Raw genomic sequence first — 21446 nt, 5'->3', positions numbered from 1 at the left:
AACTTGTTCTGGCTTCTTTCCCTTGATCAACATCAAGCAAGCAAGTCCCCTTTTCAAGTTCTGCAAGCTCCTGTGTAGCAGGGTTTGCCGCGTCCTCCGTCCACTTCCCTCTCGCCATTGTTCCTGCCGCCTCCCAGCTTTTCCTTTGACGCCATTCATTGACAATGTCTCCCCGCGTCATCACCAGCGCCGTCGAGCGTATTGCGCGCCTCGACGTCCAACACGGCCAGACGCGTGTTGGGAAGGAGCTCCGGCCCCGGGAGACGGTGCTGCCCATCGCCATCGCCTCCCTCTTCCTCTTTTTCATGTGGGGCCTCGCATACGGGCTACTCGACATCATGAACTACCACGTCAAGGTAGCCATGGGCGTTAGCCGCGAGAAGGCCGCCATCCTCGCCGCGGGGTACTACACGGCGTACATTCCCGGCACGCTTCTCATCGGCGGACCGTTGGTGAAGCGGTGTGGGTATCGGGTCGCCATGGCGGTCGGCTTGTTCATCCTTGCGGTGGGCAACGAGCTAATGTCCATCGGCGCGGCGAACTGCTCGCTCTGGGGCATGGTGGCCGGCCATCTTGTCATCGGTCTCGGTGTGTCGACGTTGGAGCGCTCCGCGAATCCATATGCCGTCAACTGTGGTCCCGAACGCCAGGCCACGCTGCGCATCCTGGTTGCCCAAGCTTGGGCCGGTATCGGCACGGTGGTCGCGCCTTTCCTGGCCAACGCCTTCATCTTCAACCTGGACAGCTCGACCGTGCGCCCTCCGACCGATCCCCTCCACGAGGGCCGATGCCTCATGCCGGACAAGGCCGCCTCGGGCTGCGACAAGCTCGGCAGCGTCATCACTTTCTACCGGCTTCTGGGCGCCTGTGTCGGTTCGTTGGCGCTGGTCATCTCTATTCTCTTCTTCCGCACCAACTGGTTCCCGGAGATCGCGGTCCCCGTCCCTGCCAACAAGGCCACCTGTGGTTGGACGCTGTGGAAGCACCCGCTAGTGTCGACCCGCTTTGCTCGCGTCTGGTGGGCCTTCTTCGCCAATTTCGTCAATCTGGGCTGCCAGGTGACGTTTGCTCAGTTCTTCATCGAGCACATGAAGGTCAACGCGTGCCAGAGCGACAACATGGCCGCCATTTGGATGTCGGTGGCCCAGACGGCATTCGTCGCCGGTCGGTTCGCTGCTGCTGGACTGGTCGCCTTCCCCAAGGTGTTCCGGCCTCGATGGGTGCTATTATGCTTCATCGCGGGTGCGGTGGCCTTTGTCGGCGCGGGAACCGGCATCTCGGCCGAGGCTGCGATCGCCGTGGCCGTCATGGTCATGTTCTTCGAGGCACCATCCTTTCCTATGGTCTTCGAGAGCGCGACCGCCGGCTTCGACGAGTGGAAGGCTTCCTGCGAGACACTGATGGTCGTCAGCATCTCGGGTGGTGCTCTCCAGCCGGCGCTGATGGGCCAGCTTGTCGAGCGCGTTGGCATCTCCCCTGCCTGGTGGTTGACTGCCGGGTGCTTCGGCCTTGTGTTGACCTACCCGTTGGCCATCAACTTGATCCCGCGCTTCTTCAAGGAGCTCGATCAGGCCGAGAGTGGCATGGGAGCAAATGAGCAGACCGTCGCCGATGAAGAGACAGGGCTCCAGGGAGCATCGAAGGAGGGGTTCAGGGCTCGCGTGATGGACATGGTGACATGGAGGCGCAAGTCGGCCAGTTCGGAGTCAGAATAGGAGATTGTTAACGGCGTCTTGGTTGGTTTTGGGACTTTCTGGTATCTGCAGGTCTTCTACTGTGAGTATGGACACTTGAACAATTGGGCAGGGTTGCACGTAGAGACAGGGCAGACAGGACATTCATGATACTCGAGATACCCCTGGTCAGATGCCTGACGGAGACGCCATATTGATACAAGTGGTCCCTGCCCGCGTGATACCGTTAACCCCTAACGTCCCGCTGCGATCATAGACTTCAAGCCTTGCTTTGGCGACCTGACCGCCTTCTCCCCGCGGCATTCGAAGTCACGTCAGGTGCTGAAGGCTTCCCAGCTTTTTTCGCACCCTTGGCTGGCAATTCTTCCGCCGTCTCCTTTGCGATCCTCGCAGCAGCCTTGGTTGGTCTGAGTGGCTTTGCATTCCCGTTGGGCTCCGGCTTTGCTTCTTTCTTCGCTTGCGCCTTGCCCCGAGCGGTAGTTTTACGAGGTAGCACCTCCTCTTCGTCTTCTTCCATTTCCTCGTCCTCACTCTCTTCTTCCTTTACAATCTTGCCTCTTCTCGATCTCTTCGGCTTTTTCTCCTCGTCGTCCTCGTCGGGAGCTTTGATGGCCTTGCCTCGCTTATTCGGCTTCTTAGGCTGCTTTTCTTCCTCGTCTTCTTCGTCATCCTCTTCCTCTTCCTTTACGGCCTTGCGTTTCTTCCCTTGTGCTTTCTTCGGCTTCTCATCCTCTCCATCGACCAGCACCGCTTCATCCATGTCTTTCGCCACAGGTCCCGTTTTCTTCTGGATCGAGGGAACCACGGCGCTGGTCCGACCACCCACGGTCAGGAACGCAATCTTCTCGCCACTGGGCAACGTGTTCGAAGCGTTCTTCTTGCCCTTCTGCCATCGGTGTCTGAACAGCCAATCGTCAGGAAACTTGTCGGAATCGCCCAGCAATTCCACGGCCGTGCTGCAGATGTAATGGATGGCCTTGTGCAGCTGCTCGATCTGTCCGTCCTTGAGTGTGTTTGCATACTGCTCCGGATGAATCTTTGCGTTGAACAACACCTCGTCACCGACCCAGTTGCCGATGCCCGAAATATTGGCCTGGTCCAACAGCATGGCTTTGATGGGGACTTTCTTCGACCCGCACTTCTGCCGGAGCCAGTCCACCGTGACGACGGCCTTGTCAATGACAGGATCCGGGCCGTTCTCTTTCAGCGGCGTGTTCTGTCGAATCTCGGCGGCAGGACAATCGACCAGCCTTATACGCGCGAGTCTCCTCATGTCGACGAATGCAGCTTCGACGGCGTCCTCTCCTTTCTCGGGCTCTGTCTCGAGCATGAACTTGACGAACTTGGGCGGCCACGGCTCGTCCTTCTTCTTGGCCGCCTTGGGCTGGTAGTAGTACGTGTGTTCTGACTTGAAGTTCATCCAGCCCGTCATGCCGAAGTGCATGACCGGATGGGGCGGGCTCGACATGATCATCCAGAAATACTTGCCTTGCTGGCCGGCATCGACGACTGTCTTGCCAGTCATGTGCTGTTCGAACTCGGCGGCGGAAGTGCCGACTTTGCCGTAGACGATCGGGTCATCCTGCGCGCTGACTTTGGCGATGGTCTTGCCGACAAGCAGTTTGCGAATATAATGCACAATGCGTGCGACCTCGGCGATCTCAGGCATGGTGTCCGATGTAGAAATCCGTTCTGGTGAGGTTCGTTGTTGGGTTGTTGAGAGACGTGGTGTGTGTTTCAGGAGTGCTTCAGTAGGCCTCCTTCACTTTGATTTTGACCTGCCTGCTGCTTGGGGCTCTTCTTTCAATCTCTCTGTAGATAGAGAGACACACTCTCGAGTGAGCGACGCCTGCAGGTAGACTCCTTCGGGATACTCTTTGACACAGACAGCGATTGTGCGGTGAATAATTGGTGGAACGAAGTTTCTTGAGTCACAACGCGTTCTCCCTATCAAGTGACGCGTTGAGTGGTTCGAGGCATATACGGCAATACGAGCGACGAGCGCCGAGCACAACGAGCATCGATGACATAATGCATGTGCGTCGTTGTCAAAGTGCAGCCTCGTCCTCTCCTCATCTACAAGTAACTATTGCACGTCACAACACTGTGTACTCCGTGCTGCCAGATAATCGTAATCATTCCCAGCGTCCTTGATGCCTTAAGTAAACTTTGTTGCTTTTGTATATTCCAGCGATAGTCCGTCACAGTCATCAATCTGGCGTGGTTTTGGACCTCAGCATCCCCTCCCTCACATTCTCCAGACTCGCCTCCACCCGCCTCTCAAGCTCTCCACGCGGACCCTCCATCCCGAGCTGCTGCACCACGAGATAGACAACCAGAGCCGTCAATACCTAGGCGAGCTCCTAAGCCTTCATCTCGACCTCCTATAATGTCCAAACCGACCACCGCACCCACGAATCTCACACCTCAATTCTGCTTCAACACGCGCGTGCTTCGAGACTTCCTGCGCCTCTCCCGCGCAAGCATAGACGACAGCATATCGACGAACCTCAACGCCCTGCTCACACCGTCCTCGACAACGCCGTTCGACCCGTCCTCCACGTCGATACGGAACCCTTCGCTACCGACATCGTTAACCCGGGCGCCTATACCGAAGGAGACGAGCCGGACGTTTATACACTCTGTTCTGTTTCCGAGCTGGCAGGTCCGCTCCGACGTGATTTCATACTGTACAAGTGTGGCCACGAGTCCGGACCCAAACGATCCGGACCTGATCGAGCGAGAAGCTTTGAACAGGCGAGACGCCGAACGGATCGTCAATGAGCGGCTGGATCCGTACTCGGGACGGTTCTTCCCGAGGGAGTCGCGTGCAGAAATGCTGGCCGGGTTATTGAGGAATGAGAATGCCGTGGAGCAGATCGTCCGAAGTCGGACGTGGGGAGTCGTCCAGGACCGGTGCGAGGGCGTCGATGAGGTGACGTGGGATGAAGCTGTGGACAAGTGGCGAGAAGGGAGGAGATGAAGGTGCGAACAATCACGCACGCTATATTAAATGAGAAAAGTCAACTTGGCGGCGCGGCTGTAATGCGATGCGATGCAATACAATACAATGAGACACAATGCATTGCGCGCAACACACCACCTAGGTGAGAAAAGTTGAAGTCCAAGTCTTCTCGGAAAGGAGAGCACACCGAAAGCCCGTTCTTCAATCAAACAGCATCTCAACTCAGTCTGACTGCTTGCAAGGCAGAGCTCGGACAGTCGAGGATATCAACTTAGACGGCGCAGCGCAAAGCACGACTTGCAAGCAGGGCCGGCCTAGCTCGGGTGAGGCAATCCATCTCTACTCTTACATATCACATCTCGTCGCGTCCGATTGGAAGTTCCACGAGAAAGAAAAAAAAGCCCTGACCGCCTTCCCCTTGTCTCCCCTGCCGACAAGAAAGGACAAAAACTCTGCGCGTGGCCTGTGTTGAACAGGACCTCGCTGGTGCAGAGAAACCCCGGGATGGGATTTTTTACCATTTCGTAGCGCCGCTCTCGATCGGGTTCGAATCGTGGACACATCGGATCGTTCGTTCGAGTCGGATGTTCGAGTCGGTGTTGGCGAAGGTCAGATCGTTCGAAAGTCGACAAGTCGTTCGGGTCCCTCGTTCGATAAGTCGGTCATTCGAGTCGTTCGATCGGATCGGATCCTATCATCGGTCGAGCTGCGAGTTCCTGCCATCGTTAGTTGGGTCATTTTTGGCGACTTGGATATATCTATCCCCGGTGGTGACTATGTGAATATTGATCTCTGGGGGAAACTAGGCCGGATGAGTTAGTGAAGATTGATGCGCATTCACTTCACTTTACCTGTACGGCGAGGCTGAAGGCGAGGCTGAGGACGAGGCAGGATCGATATCTCAGAACTCTGGACGTAAATAGGGGTTGGCCTAGAAGACGGGGAGGAGATACTACTAAACGCCAGCTCCTCAATTGTGTAGAAGACGTAATCAACGCCTGGCACATGCTGTTGTCTATGCCGCGTCTATCTTGACCTGTCCTATGCTCTATGCTATGCCACCCCTGAGGAGAAGGCGAGAGGTGGCGCCGTGGCCGACTTGCGTCAATTCTCCCCGCCAAGTCTATTTCTAGCCCTATGCCTGTCCACGCGCTGCAAGCTCTCCTTGACTCCCCAGCCGTGCCTTAACAGCTCGCCTACGTCTTCGAGCCCCAGCCCCATAGTTTCCGGATAGATGCACCAAACGACCACCCACCCGACGGCACAGACGGCAGCGTAGCAGACAAACGTCCACTGCGGACCGAGAAAGTCCATCATGGGAAGGAATGTCAGTCCCACGACGGTATTACACAGCCAATTCGTCGCCGTGGCCAAGGATGAGCCCAGCGAGCGCACACTGAGCGGGAATAGTTCGGATTGCTGCCAGGGAACAGGCCCGAGACCCATCGCATAATTTGACACGTATATGATCATGGCGACGAGTATGCTGATGGCCGGGAGTCGTGGGATAGGATCGCCATATGGATTACGGTTGGGCGCACGAGCGTCGACTTTGTCGTCATCTGCAGGGAGGCGGATGAAGGCGAATGCAACGGCACAGAGGAGCAGGCCCAACGCCATGAAGGGGATCGTGAGGAGTAAGATCCTCCGACGGCCAATTCTGTCGATCAGGTTGAATGCAGCAATGGTGAAGAGGAAATTGGTACCCGCAACGCTCAGGGACGTCAATGTCGGAGACTCGAAGCCTAATAGCTGAAAGATGGTGGCGGAGAAGTACATGAGGGAGTTGAATCCGCAGAGCTGTTGAAGACTTTGGAGCGAGCAGGTGATAGTCAGAGCTCTCGCGTGTGGTGGGTGGAGTAATAAAGATTGTAACGTCGGATTGATAAGGAAGGGTGCTTTGGACTCTGGCAAGTGGCGGAGCTGAGCATGGGCTTCCTCCTCGTCAAGAAGTTCTTTCCGGATGGCGAGAATAATTTGGGTGACGAGATCGTCCGGCTTGTCCGTCATTCCACGGTACACCTTTGTGAGAACAGCCCTGGCTTCCGTTTCTCTGTGGACCTTCGCCAGGAAACGCGGAGTCTCTGGCATGAAGGCCAACATGACTAGTTGTGCCAAGGCAGGCGCGGAGCCGAGACCGACCATCCATCTCCATCCGCCTGGCATGGTAGAAAAAGCCCATCCAATCAAGTATGCAATGACCTGGCCGCCGGTAATGAAGAGCAAAGATACTGTGACCAGCCTCCCTCGTAGGTGACTCGGTGCGAGCTCAGAAATGTACAGCGGCACAATGAGACTGGCGCCTCCAATGGCGAGTCCAACGATACTTCTACCAAGTATCATTCCCCATAGTGAGCTGGTCAAGGCTTGCCAAAGCGCGCCAGCCGTGAAAAGTGCATCTGCAAAGAGGATGATGTTCTTCCGTCCCACCTTGTCTGCCAGAACCCCGGCGACAGGACTTGCGACGAGGGCGAAAAGGCTGGTGCAAGAGGTAATGAGCCCTTTGTCGAGAGTGGTCAATGTCCGACCGGATAGATCGGTGCCAATGGACACGAGGGTACTGGATATGACACCAGTGTCATAGCCGAAGAGGAGGCCGGATATGCAGGCGGAAACTGTTAAAGCCCATATGAAAGTGTTCCCAGAGTGCTCTACGGTTACAGAGGCGGTGGTACGCTCATTGTCATGTCGCTGGTGGTCCGCAATTAGCGGCGCGTCTGGTGAAGTATCATCGTCTCGGGCGGCGGGCATCTCTTCCAATTCCACCTCTTCTCTCTTGTACTGTTCTGGCTGAATGGGCATACAGAGCCAATATATGCATGCTGGTGGTGGTCGGGTGTGGTCGTGTGCGCTGGTCAGAGGCAGGCAGAGGGTCGTGTGAGATGGACATTGGACATTGTACACTGCGCACCGGCTGCGTCGGGGAGACTTCCTAGAATATTGCTTAGTCATGCAGCACCGCTATCGCCACGTGATCATCACTATCACCAACGGCTGCGGAGGGGCGAATACGTCAAGTCGCAGGCAATTTTGCGCGCGGCCGATGGTCGGAGTTCGTGCCATTTTCGCCATTAATAATTCCTGCGCTGCCAGTTGATCAACCAACGCCACTCCCATCACCAATTAATTTGGAGGTTCGTCGAGTTCGAGGGCGTCCGAATTCTAGTCCTCCGCCTACCTCGCCCAGCGATCATGAGCGCCATTCTCTCAGCAGACGACCTGAATGACTTCATCTCGCCTGGCGTCGCCTGCATTAAACCTATCGAGACCCTCCCGAAGCAGGACGACTCGAACCCTTACGAAGTCACGACCGAGGACAAGGTCCTGGCACAAAATCCTGCGCCCGCATCCATATCCTTGACTGATTGCCTCGCCTGCTCAGGCTGTGTCACTTCCGCCGAAGCGGTGCTGGTGTCTCTGCAGTCACATACAGAAGTCCTGAACACTCTAGATGCTCATCCTTCGTTGGATGTACGGTACTTAATCCACAAGAAAAATGGCTTTGTCAATGGGCACATTGCCCCGCCCGCGGATGCGAAACTCTTCATCGCGAGCGTGAGCCCGCAGGTCCGGGCGAGTCTGGCTGCTACTTACGGCATATCGGAGAGAAATGCTGGTTTTATGATTGAACAGTTTCTTAGTGGATCGCAAGGTCTGCGGATAGGTGGACAAAATAACAGTGCCTTCTCTTATGTGGTTGATACCAACCAGGCCAGAGAGGCCTGTCTAGTGCTGGGAGCGGAGGAGGTAGCAGAATCAATAACCAGCAAGTCCAAGCCTAGGCCGGTCCTGGCTTCTGCTTGTCCTGGTTGGATCTGCTATGCTGAGAAGACACATCCACATATCCTCCCTCACCTATCGAACCTGAAATCTCCCCAGGCACTATCGGGAACGCTCCTCAAGTCAACTTTAAGCAGCACTCTGGGCATCCATCCTTCGCAGATTTGGCATCTGGCAATTATGCCGTGCTTCGACAAGAAACTCGAGGCCAGCAGAGAGGAGCTTACTGACCGTTGGTGGAGAGATGGCTCTGACTCTTCCAGTTCCCCGATACGCGACGTCGACTGTGTTATTACTTCCCGCGAGCTCCTTTCCCTCGCCTCGGCACGTGGTATTCAACTATCCGAGCTCCCGCGCAAACCACTATCCGCCTCCGATCGTGTCCCGTTTCCGGACTCTCGAATCTCACAGTTCCTCTTCCCGAAGCCACGACGGCGGAGTCAACAACAGACGGTGAACGCTGGCTCCTCAGGTGGCTATCTCTACCACATCCTTCTCACAGAACAGTCCCGCCACCCTGGGTCTACCATATCAGTTCAACGCGGCCGAAATGTCGACGTAGTTGAATATGCGCTCCTATCCTCGTCCGGTGCGTCACTCATGAAATGTGCACGATACTACGGCTTCCGAAATATTCAGAACCTGGTTCGGAAACTGAAACCGGCGAGACAGAGCAAACTACCCGGAGCGGCAAGACGGATGACCCAAGCTGCCGGCGCAAGCAGTGCAAGCGATTACGCTTATGTGGAAGTCATGGCTTGTCCCGGGGGCTGTACGAATGGAGGCGGACAGATCAAGATTGACGACGTCCTTGAGATTTTACCGCAGACAAGAGGTGAAGAAGTTGCAAATGGACTCAGTCCTCAGGCTCAGAAGGAGTGGTTGCGAAGAGTCGACGAAGCTTATTACTCCGCTGATTCGGATGAAGACCTCTCTTGTGATGACGATCTAGGGGATGTGGAGATGACGAATGGTCTCAACGGTCATGTGAAAATGAATGGCCACAAGGAAGGTCAAATCATCAACGGCATCGATGTGGATGAGGTCCACGACTTACTCCATCACTGGTCCCGTCTCGCTGGGGTCCCCATATCCAAGCTTGCATACACGACCTTCCGCGAGGTCGAGAGTGATGTAGGTAAGAACAAGCCAGCGAGCAAGATGAGTGACACGGAGCGAATAGCGAGCATCGCGGGGTTGAGTGGAGGAGGATGGTAGACGTCTGAGGACCACACTTCAAACAGGCCACTTGAGTCGCCCATATCCAGGACTACACGACAGACATGATATAGAGGCATTTGATACCCAATGACATTATCCCGAGACGCAACCTGGGACGAATACATTGATGACTGGCTCGGCTCGCTATAGAAGGCTACTGCTGTTTTTGTTTCTTTTCCCTAAATCGATCCTATCTTGAAGTCTACCGTCCGCTTCCGTCATCCAAGACAGGGTCGCTCCCGTGAACTACATGTGCTCATGTATCCATGTAGTGAAACCCTGTTCTTCCCACCGGCGTGTGTCTCGGAGTCTCGCATCCATGCAACCGTCCTTGACGCCCAACACCAGAATGTATTCAGATGGTATCGTATACCTTCACTCCGACAACCCAGTCTGATCTTCGACTAAACCAGAATTGACTCGACCCCTCCAAAGGGCTGCCTAGACACGAGCACACGTAGATGGCATCTAGTAGACGACAATGACTCGGCTTTAATATCCTCATCCCAAAGTGGGCAGAGTACTTCATATGGATCCGTCTCATATAGGAAGGCTCAACCAATCTATGTCGGATCTGATGTTATTCGACGGGTGAATGTTCGGTCACACCGTGAGGTCCGTGATTGCGACCCGCCTGGTGACGGCCAAATGAGGTTAGGACGCGATCGTGACTCGTGCACGCTAATGCAAATTACCTCATGCAGCCTCGCGTCGGCGGACCTTCCTTTGAATTTCTCGGGACAAGGCTGGTATCGTCCTGCCGGAACGAAAAAACGTGTTCGCGATTCTCCAAACACACGACCTAGAAAAGGGCAGAGGAGAGAATGAGCGGATGCCCCGTTACCTCGCTCCGCACAAATCGGGGCCTCATCGACTAGCATGTCTCGGGCTCTTCAGGTCTCTCCTCCGCGAGAGCCGGCACGTCGGCACTGCGACATCCAGCACCAAAATCGCTGAAACCCTGCGCTCGCTCGTCCGGTACCGCTTCCACAGGGACCGCACGCTCCTCTCTCGGTCTCAGATCATCCATGGTCTCGAGGCGGGCCACGGCTTCCTCGACCTCCTGCGCGGGTGTGCCGCGAAATCCCCCACCGCGCTCGACCAGCTCAGCCAGCTCCTCGAGCACGTCGCCCTCCAGGCCGAATCGACGGCCACGTACCGCCGGACGCTTGCCGCGCGGTGGAAACCGCCGCCTCCGAGCCGGTATGCGCACCTGGAGAATCTGAGGCGCGTGGCCGACAAGGCGAACCACGCTTCCACGCCGTCGTCGCCGCGGATCTTCCAACACCCGCGCCCGCTGGGCGAAGTCAAGTCCGGGGTGCGCAAGGTGCCCAACTTGATCCTTGCCCAAGGGGTCCCCTTGCTCAAGTACCCTGGGCCGACGCCCGTGCTGGTGAATCGCGTGCTGAAGGAGAAGATCCGATGGGGGGTGCGGAAGTGGGAGCAGCACAAGGATATACGGCGGCGGATCCAGATAGCCGAGTGGGAAGACCAATGGGACAGTATCGTCGCGAGGGTAGGCAACATTGTCGATGACAACGACGACAATGGTGCTGGTGCTGGTGGTGGTCCTCTGGTGGAGGGGGCCGAGGGGCAGAGGTCGGCGAAGTCACATAATCCCCGGGCGACAATCCGGTACTATCATCCGCCGATTGAGGGTGCTGGCACCTCGCCTAAGCAACATCCCGGCTCGGGGTTCAAGCCACGAATATCCTGGGCAACACATCTCCGAGAGGTGGATCGCGGGCTCGAACTGGCCGTCCTGGAGCGTGGGAAGCAGTACGCCCTGCTGGGAGAGCGGTACTGGCGTGAGGTTGTGGTCAAAGAGAGAGAATTGAGAGAACAGGAACGCAAGGAGAGAAAGCATGCAAGACGCATGGCCAGGAAGCAGGCGAGCGGCATCTTCGGTACTGAGGGGCAAGTGCCTACACAACATGACCAGGATCTACAGCCCAGCAGCGTATCTTCGGGTTTCATCTAGCACGGAGAGCAGGAATGGGCAAGCGCATTGATTGGGATTGGAGGATATAGACCAACGGCTCAACGAGCTGGTACCTTCCCTACCACTCGATGTGCAAGTCTGTAAATACGGTTCAGAAACCCGTGTGTCGTATCAGTATGAGAAGCCAACGCCGGCTATGCATGCATTCGTCAACCTTCGTCAATTCATCCCTGTACCGTTACAAGCTTGATTCCGCGTCAACGATCGGCCCTGGTGTGGTCCGGCGAGTTTAGAAAGTAGTCCCTTCCTGAGGCTGTGGCAGTTTCTTGTGCTGCGGGAGAGCCATGTATCTGCACGCACGCTCGACGTTAGCCCCGAAGTCCCGTCCCATCACATCACACTACGCTCTGCTCAGACGTACCGTCTCAGCTCGATCAGGATGGTTTCCATGGTGTAGTCGCGCTTCCAGTTCGCCAGACAAGGCAGCTTCGACGGATCAACCTGACACCAGGCCATAAACATTAGCATGTGCTGTGCCTCTGTGCGCTCTCCCCTCCCTCTTCCCCCAGGAGTGTCTTCTCCTCACCTTTCCGGTCTTCTGATCCACGCACGGCAGATTGACTCGCGAGACGAACTGGATCGTGGGCGGAAGGTCAGGATACTGGTCCCCACAATGGATGTTGACGCTGTAAATGCGGTTCTCGTGCACGCTCTGCAACGGCGCCTGAGTATCAGTCTGGATTCCTTGATATGCGCACACCTGTCGCTTGGGTAGGCACATACGTGAGGAGGTCCGAGGATGGTGCCGTTCCAATTCGTCATCATTAGATCGTCGCCATCTGCTAGGCCGTACGAGCACGCCTCTGCGATACCGTCAATGTTAGCGTTGGCGTTACGCAGCAGGTGCACGCGACTGTATCCACGGCATGGCATGGTACGACTGGATGGATGGATGGATGGACTAACCTGCCCCCAGTCCTTTCTCGCCCTTCTCCAGCTCTTCCAGCAGCCGGAAGTTTCGAGGTACTTTGGCGCCCATGGCGATTGGCTCGCTGTCTTCTGGAACGCGGTAGGTGTGGTGCAGTTGAGTCCGTACGCAGCACACAGTATTCTGCTGTATGAGGGGTGGGTGTGGGGGGGTGTTTCGGAATCGAGTCTACGAGAAATTACCAAGGTCAAGCAGGGAACATGAGAGGCACGCGCCGCAAGGCAATCGCATGGCGTGGCGGTGCAAGGCGGGAGGGTCACGTGTGACATGCGGGGTGCCTTGCCACAGCCACAGCGAGACCAGCACGACTAGTCACATGCCTGCAGCCCGTTCGCTTACCCCCAGTAGGGTTCTTGGGGATCGCCGGACAACTGCTACAGTATCCCACTTTCGAGTACAGTATCGCGGCTGGAGAGCTACCTCGGATTTAAGCAACCTGTAATTGTGAGCTGGAGAACGATTCGAATAGCCCGGGATGTGAAGTTCTGGGGGAACTGCTTGGGATCCCTACAAGGTTTCATAGAATGCGGCAGATGATCCGCTGCCCCAGGCGGTGCAGTATCCCCCCTAACTAGGCCATTTACTGTAGCCGTGAGCGGGGTGAGCTCGGAGTAGATTCTATGTACAACTTCTACTCCGCTAGTATCAGCAGCCCACTGCGTATTTTCGTGGTCTACCATATTACTACTATGAGGATCCATTGAATTCAACATGTAAGGGAGCCTTTCCCCCAAAAGTCGCAGCGGGAATACCGCCTACCGCTGTCACGCTGGCAGTGCTTTTGTCCTTTCTAGCCCGTTGAGCATGAGCCAATGCACACTTCTTTCACCATGGGCGGTATGGTCCCCTTTCGATAAGCCTGCCATTGCGAATCGATCGCCGCATGATTATCCGTCCTGTTGCGATGGCACCTGGACAGGCGGCAACCGACTCAACGGGTAGGAGACAACTCCTAGACGGAGAGCGACAACCCCTCTTGCAACCGTCCGACGGGGAACCGATATCCTCTCATGACTCGCATACCCAGGGAGGAGGCAACACTCCTGTTCCCGGTGACGAGGTTTCAGAGACAAAATCCGGTCGAGCTTGGCAGCATGAGGACACCTTCAAGCTTCTCAGCGTGATATTCGATTTCTTCATCATGGGCGTCTGTCAAACCGCCGTGGGAGCTTTGATTCCCGACATTGAGCGATTCTATCACCTCAGCGACGGGCCCACGGCATCACTCTTCGTGGCACATATGGGGGGATACCTCTGCGCCACGGCAGTCATACAGCATCTTCATCTTCGTCTTGGTCGGAGGGGAATTGCACTGTTGGCGCCTCTATTCCGTCTCTCGGCTGCGGCTTTGCTCGCTACCGGGCCGTCCTTCAATGTTGCTCTGGCGACGTACTCTCTCTTTGGCTTCGGGACTGGCCTCGCCGACGCTGGCTGGTGTGCCTGGGCAAGCAGCCTGCCTTACGCCAACATTTGTCAGGGCATGATGCACGGAGCATTCTCCGCTGGGTGTGTTGTCGGTCCCATCGCTGCGTTGGCTGTTCTGAACAAAGGGTTTGAGTGGTATGGATTCTACGGCCTTGCTGTAAGCCACCGAGCCATCACCCTTCCATGCATGCCGAAGTCTGACCTCTCCATGAAAGGCCGCCCTTCTGAGCCTAGAGCTCATGGCAGACGGCCTAGCATTCCGGCGCGATACTGCTGCAAAGTATCGTTCGACTGCAAGCGGACCGCAAGACAACCGGGTGTCAAACCCCTTCCGAATCACCGCCACCTGGATGTGCGGTCTGTTCTTCTTCGTCTACGTCGGCATTGAATGTAAGTCCAACCTTGCAAGCACAGTCCCAGCTTGTCATTCTTCGCACTTCACACCTCATCCTTCATCCCCCAAGTCCATGCTAGATCCAAGGTACAAAGCATCATTTTCCGACTGGATCGTCCTCTTCATGCGCCGCATCCGGCACGCCGACCCGCTGACAGCTTCCCTCTCCTCCTCCTCCTTCTGGGCCGGCATGGCCGTCGGTAGACTTCTTCTCGGCTTCGTCACGCAGTCCTTCGGCCTCCGTCTTTCTATCTCGACGTATATCGTCTGTTCGACGATCTTGCAGATCCTATTCCGACAGATCACCCACCCCGCCTCCTCGCTGGTCTTTCTCGGCTTGAACGGGCTCTTCTGCGGTCCGTTATTTCCCTCCGGCATCTTACTCCTGGCGACGAAACTGCCGACAAAGGGACGCGTCGGTGCTGTCGCCGCCGCCGCGGCGATGGGACAGGCCGGCGGTGCCCTTGCACCCCTGTCTATCGGTCTACTGGCGGACAGGTTTGGAATCAGCCACCTGCTCGATGTTGTCCCGGCGCTGTCGACACTCATGCTGGTGATTTGGTGGGTCTTTTCGACTCGGGTCTAGATGTTAGATTGTACTGTCCAACGCGGGGGACACCGTACTGCAGAATACATATCCCGTGTCCCGTGCTCTGGATACTTTAGACTGCGTGGACAACGGATTGGTGAGCGAGTCCATCAAGGGAGAACCTCCCTCGTGACCCACGATGCCTACAACGGGGGCGAGCGGGGACCACCTAGTCCCATGGCCCGAGGTCGCTGACTCTGATACAATGGAGAGGAATGCTCGCCGTAGATGCTAGACGCGAGGACGACAGAGGCCGCTGCGTCGTCCTCTAGCGTCGGAGATGCCGGCACATTGACGATATGGCCCAAGCACGTACACGGGAAGGGAAAAAGGAGTATGGGCTCAATGTCACAGTATGTGGAAGTGTCCAAGTGGCTCACCAAAGTGGTGGTCAATCAAGCTCCTACAGAGACATCATGGACCAACGGGCTCTTCACGCCGATTTTGATTCTTCAACTACTATGTGGGGGCTGTGGCTGGGGTTGAACCATCAGACTCGACCTGAGCACTTCTTCTATCAACTTTTGGTGTGCGTGGCATCTTCCCACGACAAGGTGTGGTCTCTCCTGGCATCCTCCCTTTCGAAGTCGTGCTGAAGTCAAGAGTCGAGAGTCTTTGTGTATCATGCATGCCATGCCACGGGTCTCCCACCGATTGCCATGCCATTTCCATGCCGAGGATTTTGCATGGTTCATCACTTCCATGGCCCAAAACGTTTCACGTTCGCTCGTTACCATTGCCAAGGTTCATGTTCGCGTAACTCTGCACCAGCGCGTAAAAGCCCGGACCGGGTTCGTGGAACTTGCGCTTCTGCGCCGCCTGGGTTGGGGGAGGGTCGTACTCGGCGCCTTTGGCACCAAACACTCTGCGATCGCCGATGATCGGGGATGGAGTACGGACAGACGTGATAGGGACGGGAGATGGTTGAGGGGACGGGTCGTCACCCCATTTGGACTTGATGGTAGTCTTGGAGGAGAAGGGAGTGGAACGAGCTGGCTGATCTGATGGTTCGTCCCCCCACTTCGAGCTGATCGTGGTCTTGGATGTGAATGGCTCGGTTCGAGTGGTGGTTGGGGCTTTCTCAGGCTTTACGGCTGGGACTTCTTTCTTGATGTCAGCTGAGGGAGCAGCGGTCGCACTGGTGTTTGCGTAATCGTTGCTAACTGGTTCGCGCGGCGCAAAAGGATTGACATGACGCGCTGGAACGGCCGTCGTGGGGGTTGACGAGGAAGTTGTCGAAGACGCCACAGTGCGCTGTGCTCTAGGCGCGTCGACAGCCTCAGTCGGTTTCTCAAAAGAGCGAGCGGCGGCGGCATCGGTCGTCACGGCGGTGCTGATGTGCCTCTCAATGGCTTCGCGGAGTGCCAATAGCTCGTCGAGAGAAACGTACTTGCGTCCAGCGAATTCGATGAAGTTACCTGGTTGAGCAGGCAGAACATCGCTCTTGACGTCGTCAAGAATTGGCGAATCCATGATGCTTCCCGTGGGTGACAGGCCAGACACTTGTGCAGCAGTATTCGAGGATTGGTGCACGTCTAGGACTGTAGTCGCTTCTTGCACCTCCACGTTGCCAATACCAAGGCCGATCAGGTCACTGCCATGGGATTCGGTTGAAACAGGGGCTTGCTCATGCATGTCTGTCGAGGCTGAGAAGCCAGACAGCGTCATGGGACTTGGAGCGCCATCAGTATGGGTCGCCACCTCACCAGGCGCCAAAGCAGCAGCGGCAGGGAAAGAAAACTCCTCGATAGGGACACGCCGAATGGAGGGATCAGAGAGGTTTGGATGTACGTTCTCTTGAGCAGCCGCGGCTGGTGGTGGTGCAGGAGTGTCGTGGCCAGCACTGACTTTTGGAGCCGGCGCCTCGTTGTTTGACTGTTCTGCTTTCTTGGACGGACCTTTCACTGCTGACATGAAGTCCGAGGGGTCAGAAAGGATAAATGCCTGAGGCTGTCGAACAGGCGCAGGTGGTGGCTTCATGGGCGCAGCCTTTGCAGGGATTTGACCACCTCCAGCAATACCAGGCATCCTCTTTATAACAGCTTTGGCAGGTGAGGCGTTCAGTCGCGTATCAGGTGCTGGACTGGGTGTGCCAAGGGGCGGTGCCGGCGGCCATGGTCGACCATGTTCTGGCCTATCGCGATTCGGATTCGGGGTGACCTTGGAAGAGGCAGGAGGATTTGAACCCTGCGGTCGGGGAATGTGACGGGACAAGAGCCTGCCATGCCAATCAGTATGAGCTCGAAACAGAATCCAGGAAGGACATACGCTTGGGGAGGATTGAAACGACCAATTGGGTGCTTGTTCCCAACGCGTCGACCGCCACCACTATGGTCATCGATGTGTTCGAGACTCAGCTGATCAATGGACTTGAGCCCAAGCCGAAATGCTTCCTCCTGCAGCTGATCTCTGGTTCTGGCACGGTGACCATGCAGGTTGCGAGCCTCATTGATGGACATGTCTGAGGCGTCAACAGTAGTGTGGAAACCTGTACCTGGGTCAGTGTTGAACCATTACATATGACACCGACGACGCACTATTCCAACTATCCATTTTCGACCGGTTCTCGCTTGCAACATCTGCCTCTTTGATCCCTTGTCTATCGGACTGCCGCGAAGCATGGAAATTTCGAGCATGTCGGCGACTGCCCTCGTCGGTGCCGTACTTGATGTCGTGAGCACGGAATTCGCCTAATTCGGCCTGAGAGAAGATCAGTATCAAAAGCAAGGAAAGCTTGACAACCGAGATATACGCGTTGAAGGAGCATCATTTCGCTTTCTTCCTCCGCATTCGGATCAGAAGACTGGACGTCGAGGTGCTCTTCTTCACTCGCCCTAACGTGGCGACGTGGATTCGGCACCATTGTGTCTTTCATGATGTCTTCAACCACACATAAGACGCTGCAGAAGAATAAACGGAAGAGAGTGGTGACTGAGGCTGTTCGAGAGGGTCAAAAAGCTGAACGTGCTGCGGATCTTGCTGGGAGAAGACCTACCAAGCTGATACCCGGGAGTCTCCTTCTGTGAGATCCCCGGGTCTTCAAAAGCAGAGATTGAGGGATATGGATAGAGTATCCAATGACGAAGAGGTCAGGAATAGAAGTCGAAAGTATGAGGGATGTGAGAAGGGAGAAACAGAGGAGGAAAGAAGAGCGTTGGATCAGCAGTCGACGACGAATTTGAGGCCGCACACAGCAAACGCTGCTTGGCAAGAAGGCGCGCAGTTCCCTCTGTGTTCGAAACACTGGACGAGGGGAAACGAGGGGCAGTAGACGTGATATTGTTGTCGACGTGCGGATGGATGATGTCGTCGGGGAAGCACACCGCGATGTTCCCTCGTGCAGACGCACCCGTGTTGGAAACTGTTGGGATCGGCCGAAGTCAATTCATCTAATTAATGTCAACCATCTGGAGACAAAGCAAGTAGACAAGGTGAAGTCAGAGGTGGGACTGAGGAGGATTAAAAGGAAAAGGCGACGGTGAGGTCGACGGTTGTGGTGAACATGAGAAGACATTGTTACAAGGAGGCATGAAGACAAACTTTCTTGATTCTCTCCCCATTCAGCGTCATTCAGTGGCATTCCTCGCGTGTGCAGCACAGTTTGAACCGTCCCTTGAGAATCAACAGAGCCGGAACAAACGTTGACCAACCTGGCCGTCGCCAATAGTGTTGTTGAGCTTCCAGGCCTGGAGGCTTCTCCCTTTATTCGGCATTTGCATATTGCAACTCTGCGCAAAGCCCTGACTGTCTTAAGGTGCGCGGGCTGTTGGCAATTGGCATCGCCTGTCTCTTGAGACTGCGTATCTCACACCTTGCCTCACATTGAGTTGTCTTTCACGGCCTCAAGCTTCCTGAGTTGTCATTGTTGCGATTGACTGTCTGCCACACCAAAAACAGCGCCTTGATTGTGTCAAGGTCAGCTTCACTGCCACACATCCAGAATCCGTGCCTTTGTTCTGATATTAACCTGTAGGATCGAACCGTTATATGCCTTGCAATGGATGCACCAGCAGCCAACCCAGAGGGGAAGAGTGTACCACCTCCTGCTGAGAATATTCGGCAGCTTGAGATCAAGGTCACAGACGGCAATAACGAGCTTGTCTTCGAGGTCAAAGGAAGCACCAAGCTCGGAAAGGTTGTGAAGAAATTCTGCGACTATCAAGGCAAGGATCCCGAAACAGTAAAGTTTCTTTTCGATGGAGAGAGAATCAGGGCTGGAGAGACACCAGACGATGTGAGCCCCGACGTCCGAACACCACGATGAATTCTAACAGAACATCAACAGCTCGAGATGGAGAATGACGATATAATTGAGATGAAGCCTGAGCAGATCGGAGGCTGGTCGACATAGCGACAAGCCAGCACCTGAATCAGTCAGTCTCGAATTGCGTGTCAAACAATGACACACAAGGCTTGTCAAAGACTGAGCTCGATAACAACATCGATTGACTTTGCATCAAAAGAGCGACGGCTGAAGAAGGGTCAGTAGCGGAAAAGGGATTGGAAAGCAGTGTCCACTTACTAGCTCGTGCGGACCCGATGATCCGCCTGCGATCCGAGGTTCCCCGACCAATTTTTAGCAACTCCTCAGCCTCATTATTGATTATGACGACGGGGATTTGGATAGCATTGGGAAACGAGATACGACATACGAGACACAGTACTCGGTACGTATGCTCAACGGTGGTTATGGCCAGAAAGTCGATCCTCACTACTCCGTACTCCGTACAGCACGAGATCCAGCTGTACCGCGACCGGGCTATTCGTTTTACCGCACGTCCAGACATCGTGTGGCCAGTCTGGTGACCACTGGCAAGCTCGCCGCCGTCGCAGCAACTCCGACTCACCCAGTTTTGGTCCGTGTTGCTCAGTCCCTTCCTTGCGAGGTAGTCGTACACCGCCCTTGCACGACAGTTTGCGAGACGGCAAGTTGGCACACTGACACGAGGTACTTTACCACGGTGGGAAGTGTTAGTCGATGTTGAGACCCCGCTTTGTGCCTTAAGGCGCCTAGAGCCGACCGGGTGCATCTTCGGACTCCGCAAATTGCTGCTCAACGCTTAAGGTCCGAGCCACACTTCGCCCAAATCGTAGCCATTGAGCAGCCACTCAGGGCCCGAGCTGGCCAGCTGCATTGAACGCCGATTGATGAATGAGATAGAGCTGTCTTTCATAAGGGCAGCAGGGTCTCCCGCATCTGAGGTACGTCTCCCTGCCGCTTCCGTTACTTTGTCTCCCTTCGCACACCGACGACCCGAATCTCCCACATCACAAACTGTATCAGGTCACCGCCATTTCATCTACGTCTCACAGCTCAGCCCCGGCTTACCCATACTTCAGAGCTGCATATGAACCCTCCACAGGACTACATCGACCACCACATTTTCCACACCATTCATTGACCGCTCTCTATCCTCTTCCATTCAGTCATCCATTGTACCAGCATATCCATCACGTTACCATGGCAGCACCTCGAGCCTCTTCTTTCAAGGCACTGCGCAACCTTCAACGCACTTCTGGCTCGACCTCGGCCAAACGGAGCTTGCACATTACTGGTGTTCATGAATCTCCGAGGCCAATCGATCCGAATCACAAGACTACCTATATGCCATGGAACCTCCAAGACCTTCGTCACGAGTGCCAGAAGCGGACCCTTTCAGCGTCTGGTACCAAGCACGAGCTAATTGACCGCTTGGCCGGTCATGATAGCTTGCAAGCAAGAGCTTTCTCCATTGCGATGAAGAGGATTGCAGTCGAACAGACCAGAAAGCCGGTCTCAGGGTTAGTAACCGCAGCTAATCTTCACTTATCCCTGCGAACTGACCTGTGTGCAGTCCGTCTGAAACAGCGCCTCAGAGGCACTTCAATACCTCCCGTGCCCTGAAAGCCGTGGGCGATACTTCCACGATCGACTTTGCATACCTTCCCAAGCTCTTTGAGGAGTCGTGGGGTCCTGCACCCGCTGCCATTCGCGTTCCTATCCTTCCTAATATCCAGTCCGACCATGCCGAAGCCGTCCTGGAGAAATACCCAGAGCTGGATTCAGCCGCAGGCGGATACCAAGATACTCCGGGCCATGAGACAATCTTGAAGCCACAGATCTTCCACAATGGGGATTCCGAAGGCAGCGTGGCAAGTGCCCTGAGCGACGTGCACGACGGACATCCTACCGAGCTGTCCGTCGAGGTGCTCACCGCATTGACGGAAACTGTGGGCAAGAGCGCCAGACAGTTTCTCGACCAGGTCAAGGACAAAGACGAGCAGACGATCCGCAAGATCTGGAGTGGCTTTCTCGACGATGTGTTCGGTGAGAAGAGAAAGGGAGCCAGTGCATGAGCCTTGCAAAAGGCGCAAGGGGTGGCAAAGCAATGAAATCATTGTCGCACCGTCACGACAGCGTTGTAGTAGCACGAACTAGCGAGCCGTGTTTTCTTTATGACCTATACCA

The 21446-nt window shown here is 55.5% G+C and overlaps 11 protein-coding genes across 11 annotated transcripts; 7 read left to right on the top strand and 4 right to left on the bottom strand.

Annotated features, from left to right (window-relative positions):
- Window positions 1-164: 164 nt before the first annotated feature.
- G647_06005 (uncharacterized protein) lies at window positions 165-1715 on the top strand (the record flags this gene model as incomplete). Its single annotated transcript, XM_008730330.1, has 1 exon — window positions 165-1715. One exon carries the CDS (start codon window positions 165-167, stop codon window positions 1713-1715), a length of 1551 nt encoding a protein of 516 aa, XP_008728552.1.
- A 238-nt stretch (window positions 1716-1953) lies between these two features.
- G647_06004 (formamidopyrimidine-DNA glycosylase) lies at window positions 1954-3363 on the bottom strand (the record flags this gene model as incomplete). Its single annotated transcript, XM_008730329.1, has 1 exon — window positions 1954-3363. One exon carries the CDS (start codon window positions 3361-3363, stop codon window positions 1954-1956), a length of 1410 nt encoding a protein of 469 aa, XP_008728551.1.
- Window positions 3364-4083: 720 nt separating this feature from the next.
- G647_06003 (uncharacterized protein) lies at window positions 4084-4677 on the top strand (the record flags this gene model as incomplete). The annotated part of the gene is made up of 1 exon (XM_008730328.1): window positions 4084-4677. One exon carries the CDS (start codon window positions 4084-4086, stop codon window positions 4675-4677), a length of 594 nt encoding a protein of 197 aa, XP_008728550.1.
- A 1086-nt stretch (window positions 4678-5763) lies between these two features.
- On the bottom strand, window positions 5764-7461 carry G647_06002 (uncharacterized protein; the record flags this gene model as incomplete). Its single annotated transcript, XM_008730327.1, has 1 exon — window positions 5764-7461. One exon carries the CDS (start codon window positions 7459-7461, stop codon window positions 5764-5766), a length of 1698 nt encoding a protein of 565 aa, XP_008728549.1.
- A 390-nt stretch (window positions 7462-7851) lies between these two features.
- On the top strand, window positions 7852-9657 carry G647_06001 (uncharacterized protein; the record flags this gene model as incomplete). Its single annotated transcript, XM_008730326.1, has 1 exon — window positions 7852-9657. The coding sequence occupies one exon, from the start codon at window positions 7852-7854 to the stop codon at window positions 9655-9657; it is 1806 nt and encodes a 601-aa protein (XP_008728548.1).
- An 835-nt stretch (window positions 9658-10492) lies between these two features.
- Window positions 10493-11641, top strand: G647_06000 (uncharacterized protein; the record flags this gene model as incomplete). The annotated part of the gene is made up of 1 exon (XM_008730325.1): window positions 10493-11641. One exon carries the CDS (start codon window positions 10493-10495, stop codon window positions 11639-11641), a length of 1149 nt encoding a protein of 382 aa, XP_008728547.1.
- A 250-nt stretch (window positions 11642-11891) lies between these two features.
- On the bottom strand, window positions 11892-12641 carry G647_05999 (uncharacterized protein; the record flags this gene model as incomplete). Its single annotated transcript, XM_008730324.1, has 5 exons — window positions 11892-11952; window positions 12024-12103; window positions 12189-12314; window positions 12386-12465; window positions 12569-12641. 5 exons carry the CDS (start codon window positions 12639-12641, stop codon window positions 11892-11894), a joined length of 420 nt encoding a protein of 139 aa, XP_008728546.1.
- An 853-nt stretch (window positions 12642-13494) lies between these two features.
- Window positions 13495-14995, top strand: G647_05998 (uncharacterized protein; the record flags this gene model as incomplete). The annotated part of the gene is made up of 3 exons (XM_008730323.1): window positions 13495-14172; window positions 14231-14405; window positions 14505-14995. 3 exons carry the CDS (start codon window positions 13495-13497, stop codon window positions 14993-14995), a joined length of 1344 nt encoding a protein of 447 aa, XP_008728545.1.
- A 720-nt stretch (window positions 14996-15715) lies between these two features.
- Window positions 15716-17457, bottom strand: G647_05997 (uncharacterized protein; the record flags this gene model as incomplete). The annotated part of the gene is made up of 2 exons (XM_008730322.1): window positions 15716-17216; window positions 17267-17457. 2 exons carry the CDS (start codon window positions 17455-17457, stop codon window positions 15716-15718), a joined length of 1692 nt encoding a protein of 563 aa, XP_008728544.1.
- Window positions 17458-18995: 1538 nt separating this feature from the next.
- Window positions 18996-19349, top strand: G647_05996 (uncharacterized protein; the record flags this gene model as incomplete). Its single annotated transcript, XM_008730321.1, has 2 exons — window positions 18996-19232; window positions 19284-19349. 2 exons carry the CDS (start codon window positions 18996-18998, stop codon window positions 19347-19349), a joined length of 303 nt encoding a protein of 100 aa, XP_008728543.1.
- A 1110-nt stretch (window positions 19350-20459) lies between these two features.
- On the top strand, window positions 20460-21334 carry G647_05995 (uncharacterized protein; the record flags this gene model as incomplete). The annotated part of the gene is made up of 2 exons (XM_008730320.1): window positions 20460-20779; window positions 20833-21334. 2 exons carry the CDS (start codon window positions 20460-20462, stop codon window positions 21332-21334), a joined length of 822 nt encoding a protein of 273 aa, XP_008728542.1.
- Window positions 21335-21446: the final 112 nt, after the last annotated feature.

This window comes from Cladophialophora carrionii (assembly GCF_000365165.1).
Source record: "Cladophialophora carrionii CBS 160.54 unplaced genomic scaffold supercont1.5, whole genome shotgun sequence".
Classification (NCBI taxonomy): Eukaryota; Fungi; Ascomycota; class Eurotiomycetes; order Chaetothyriales; family Herpotrichiellaceae; genus Cladophialophora; species Cladophialophora carrionii.
This window is presented reverse-complemented; position numbering and strand designations above follow the sequence as displayed.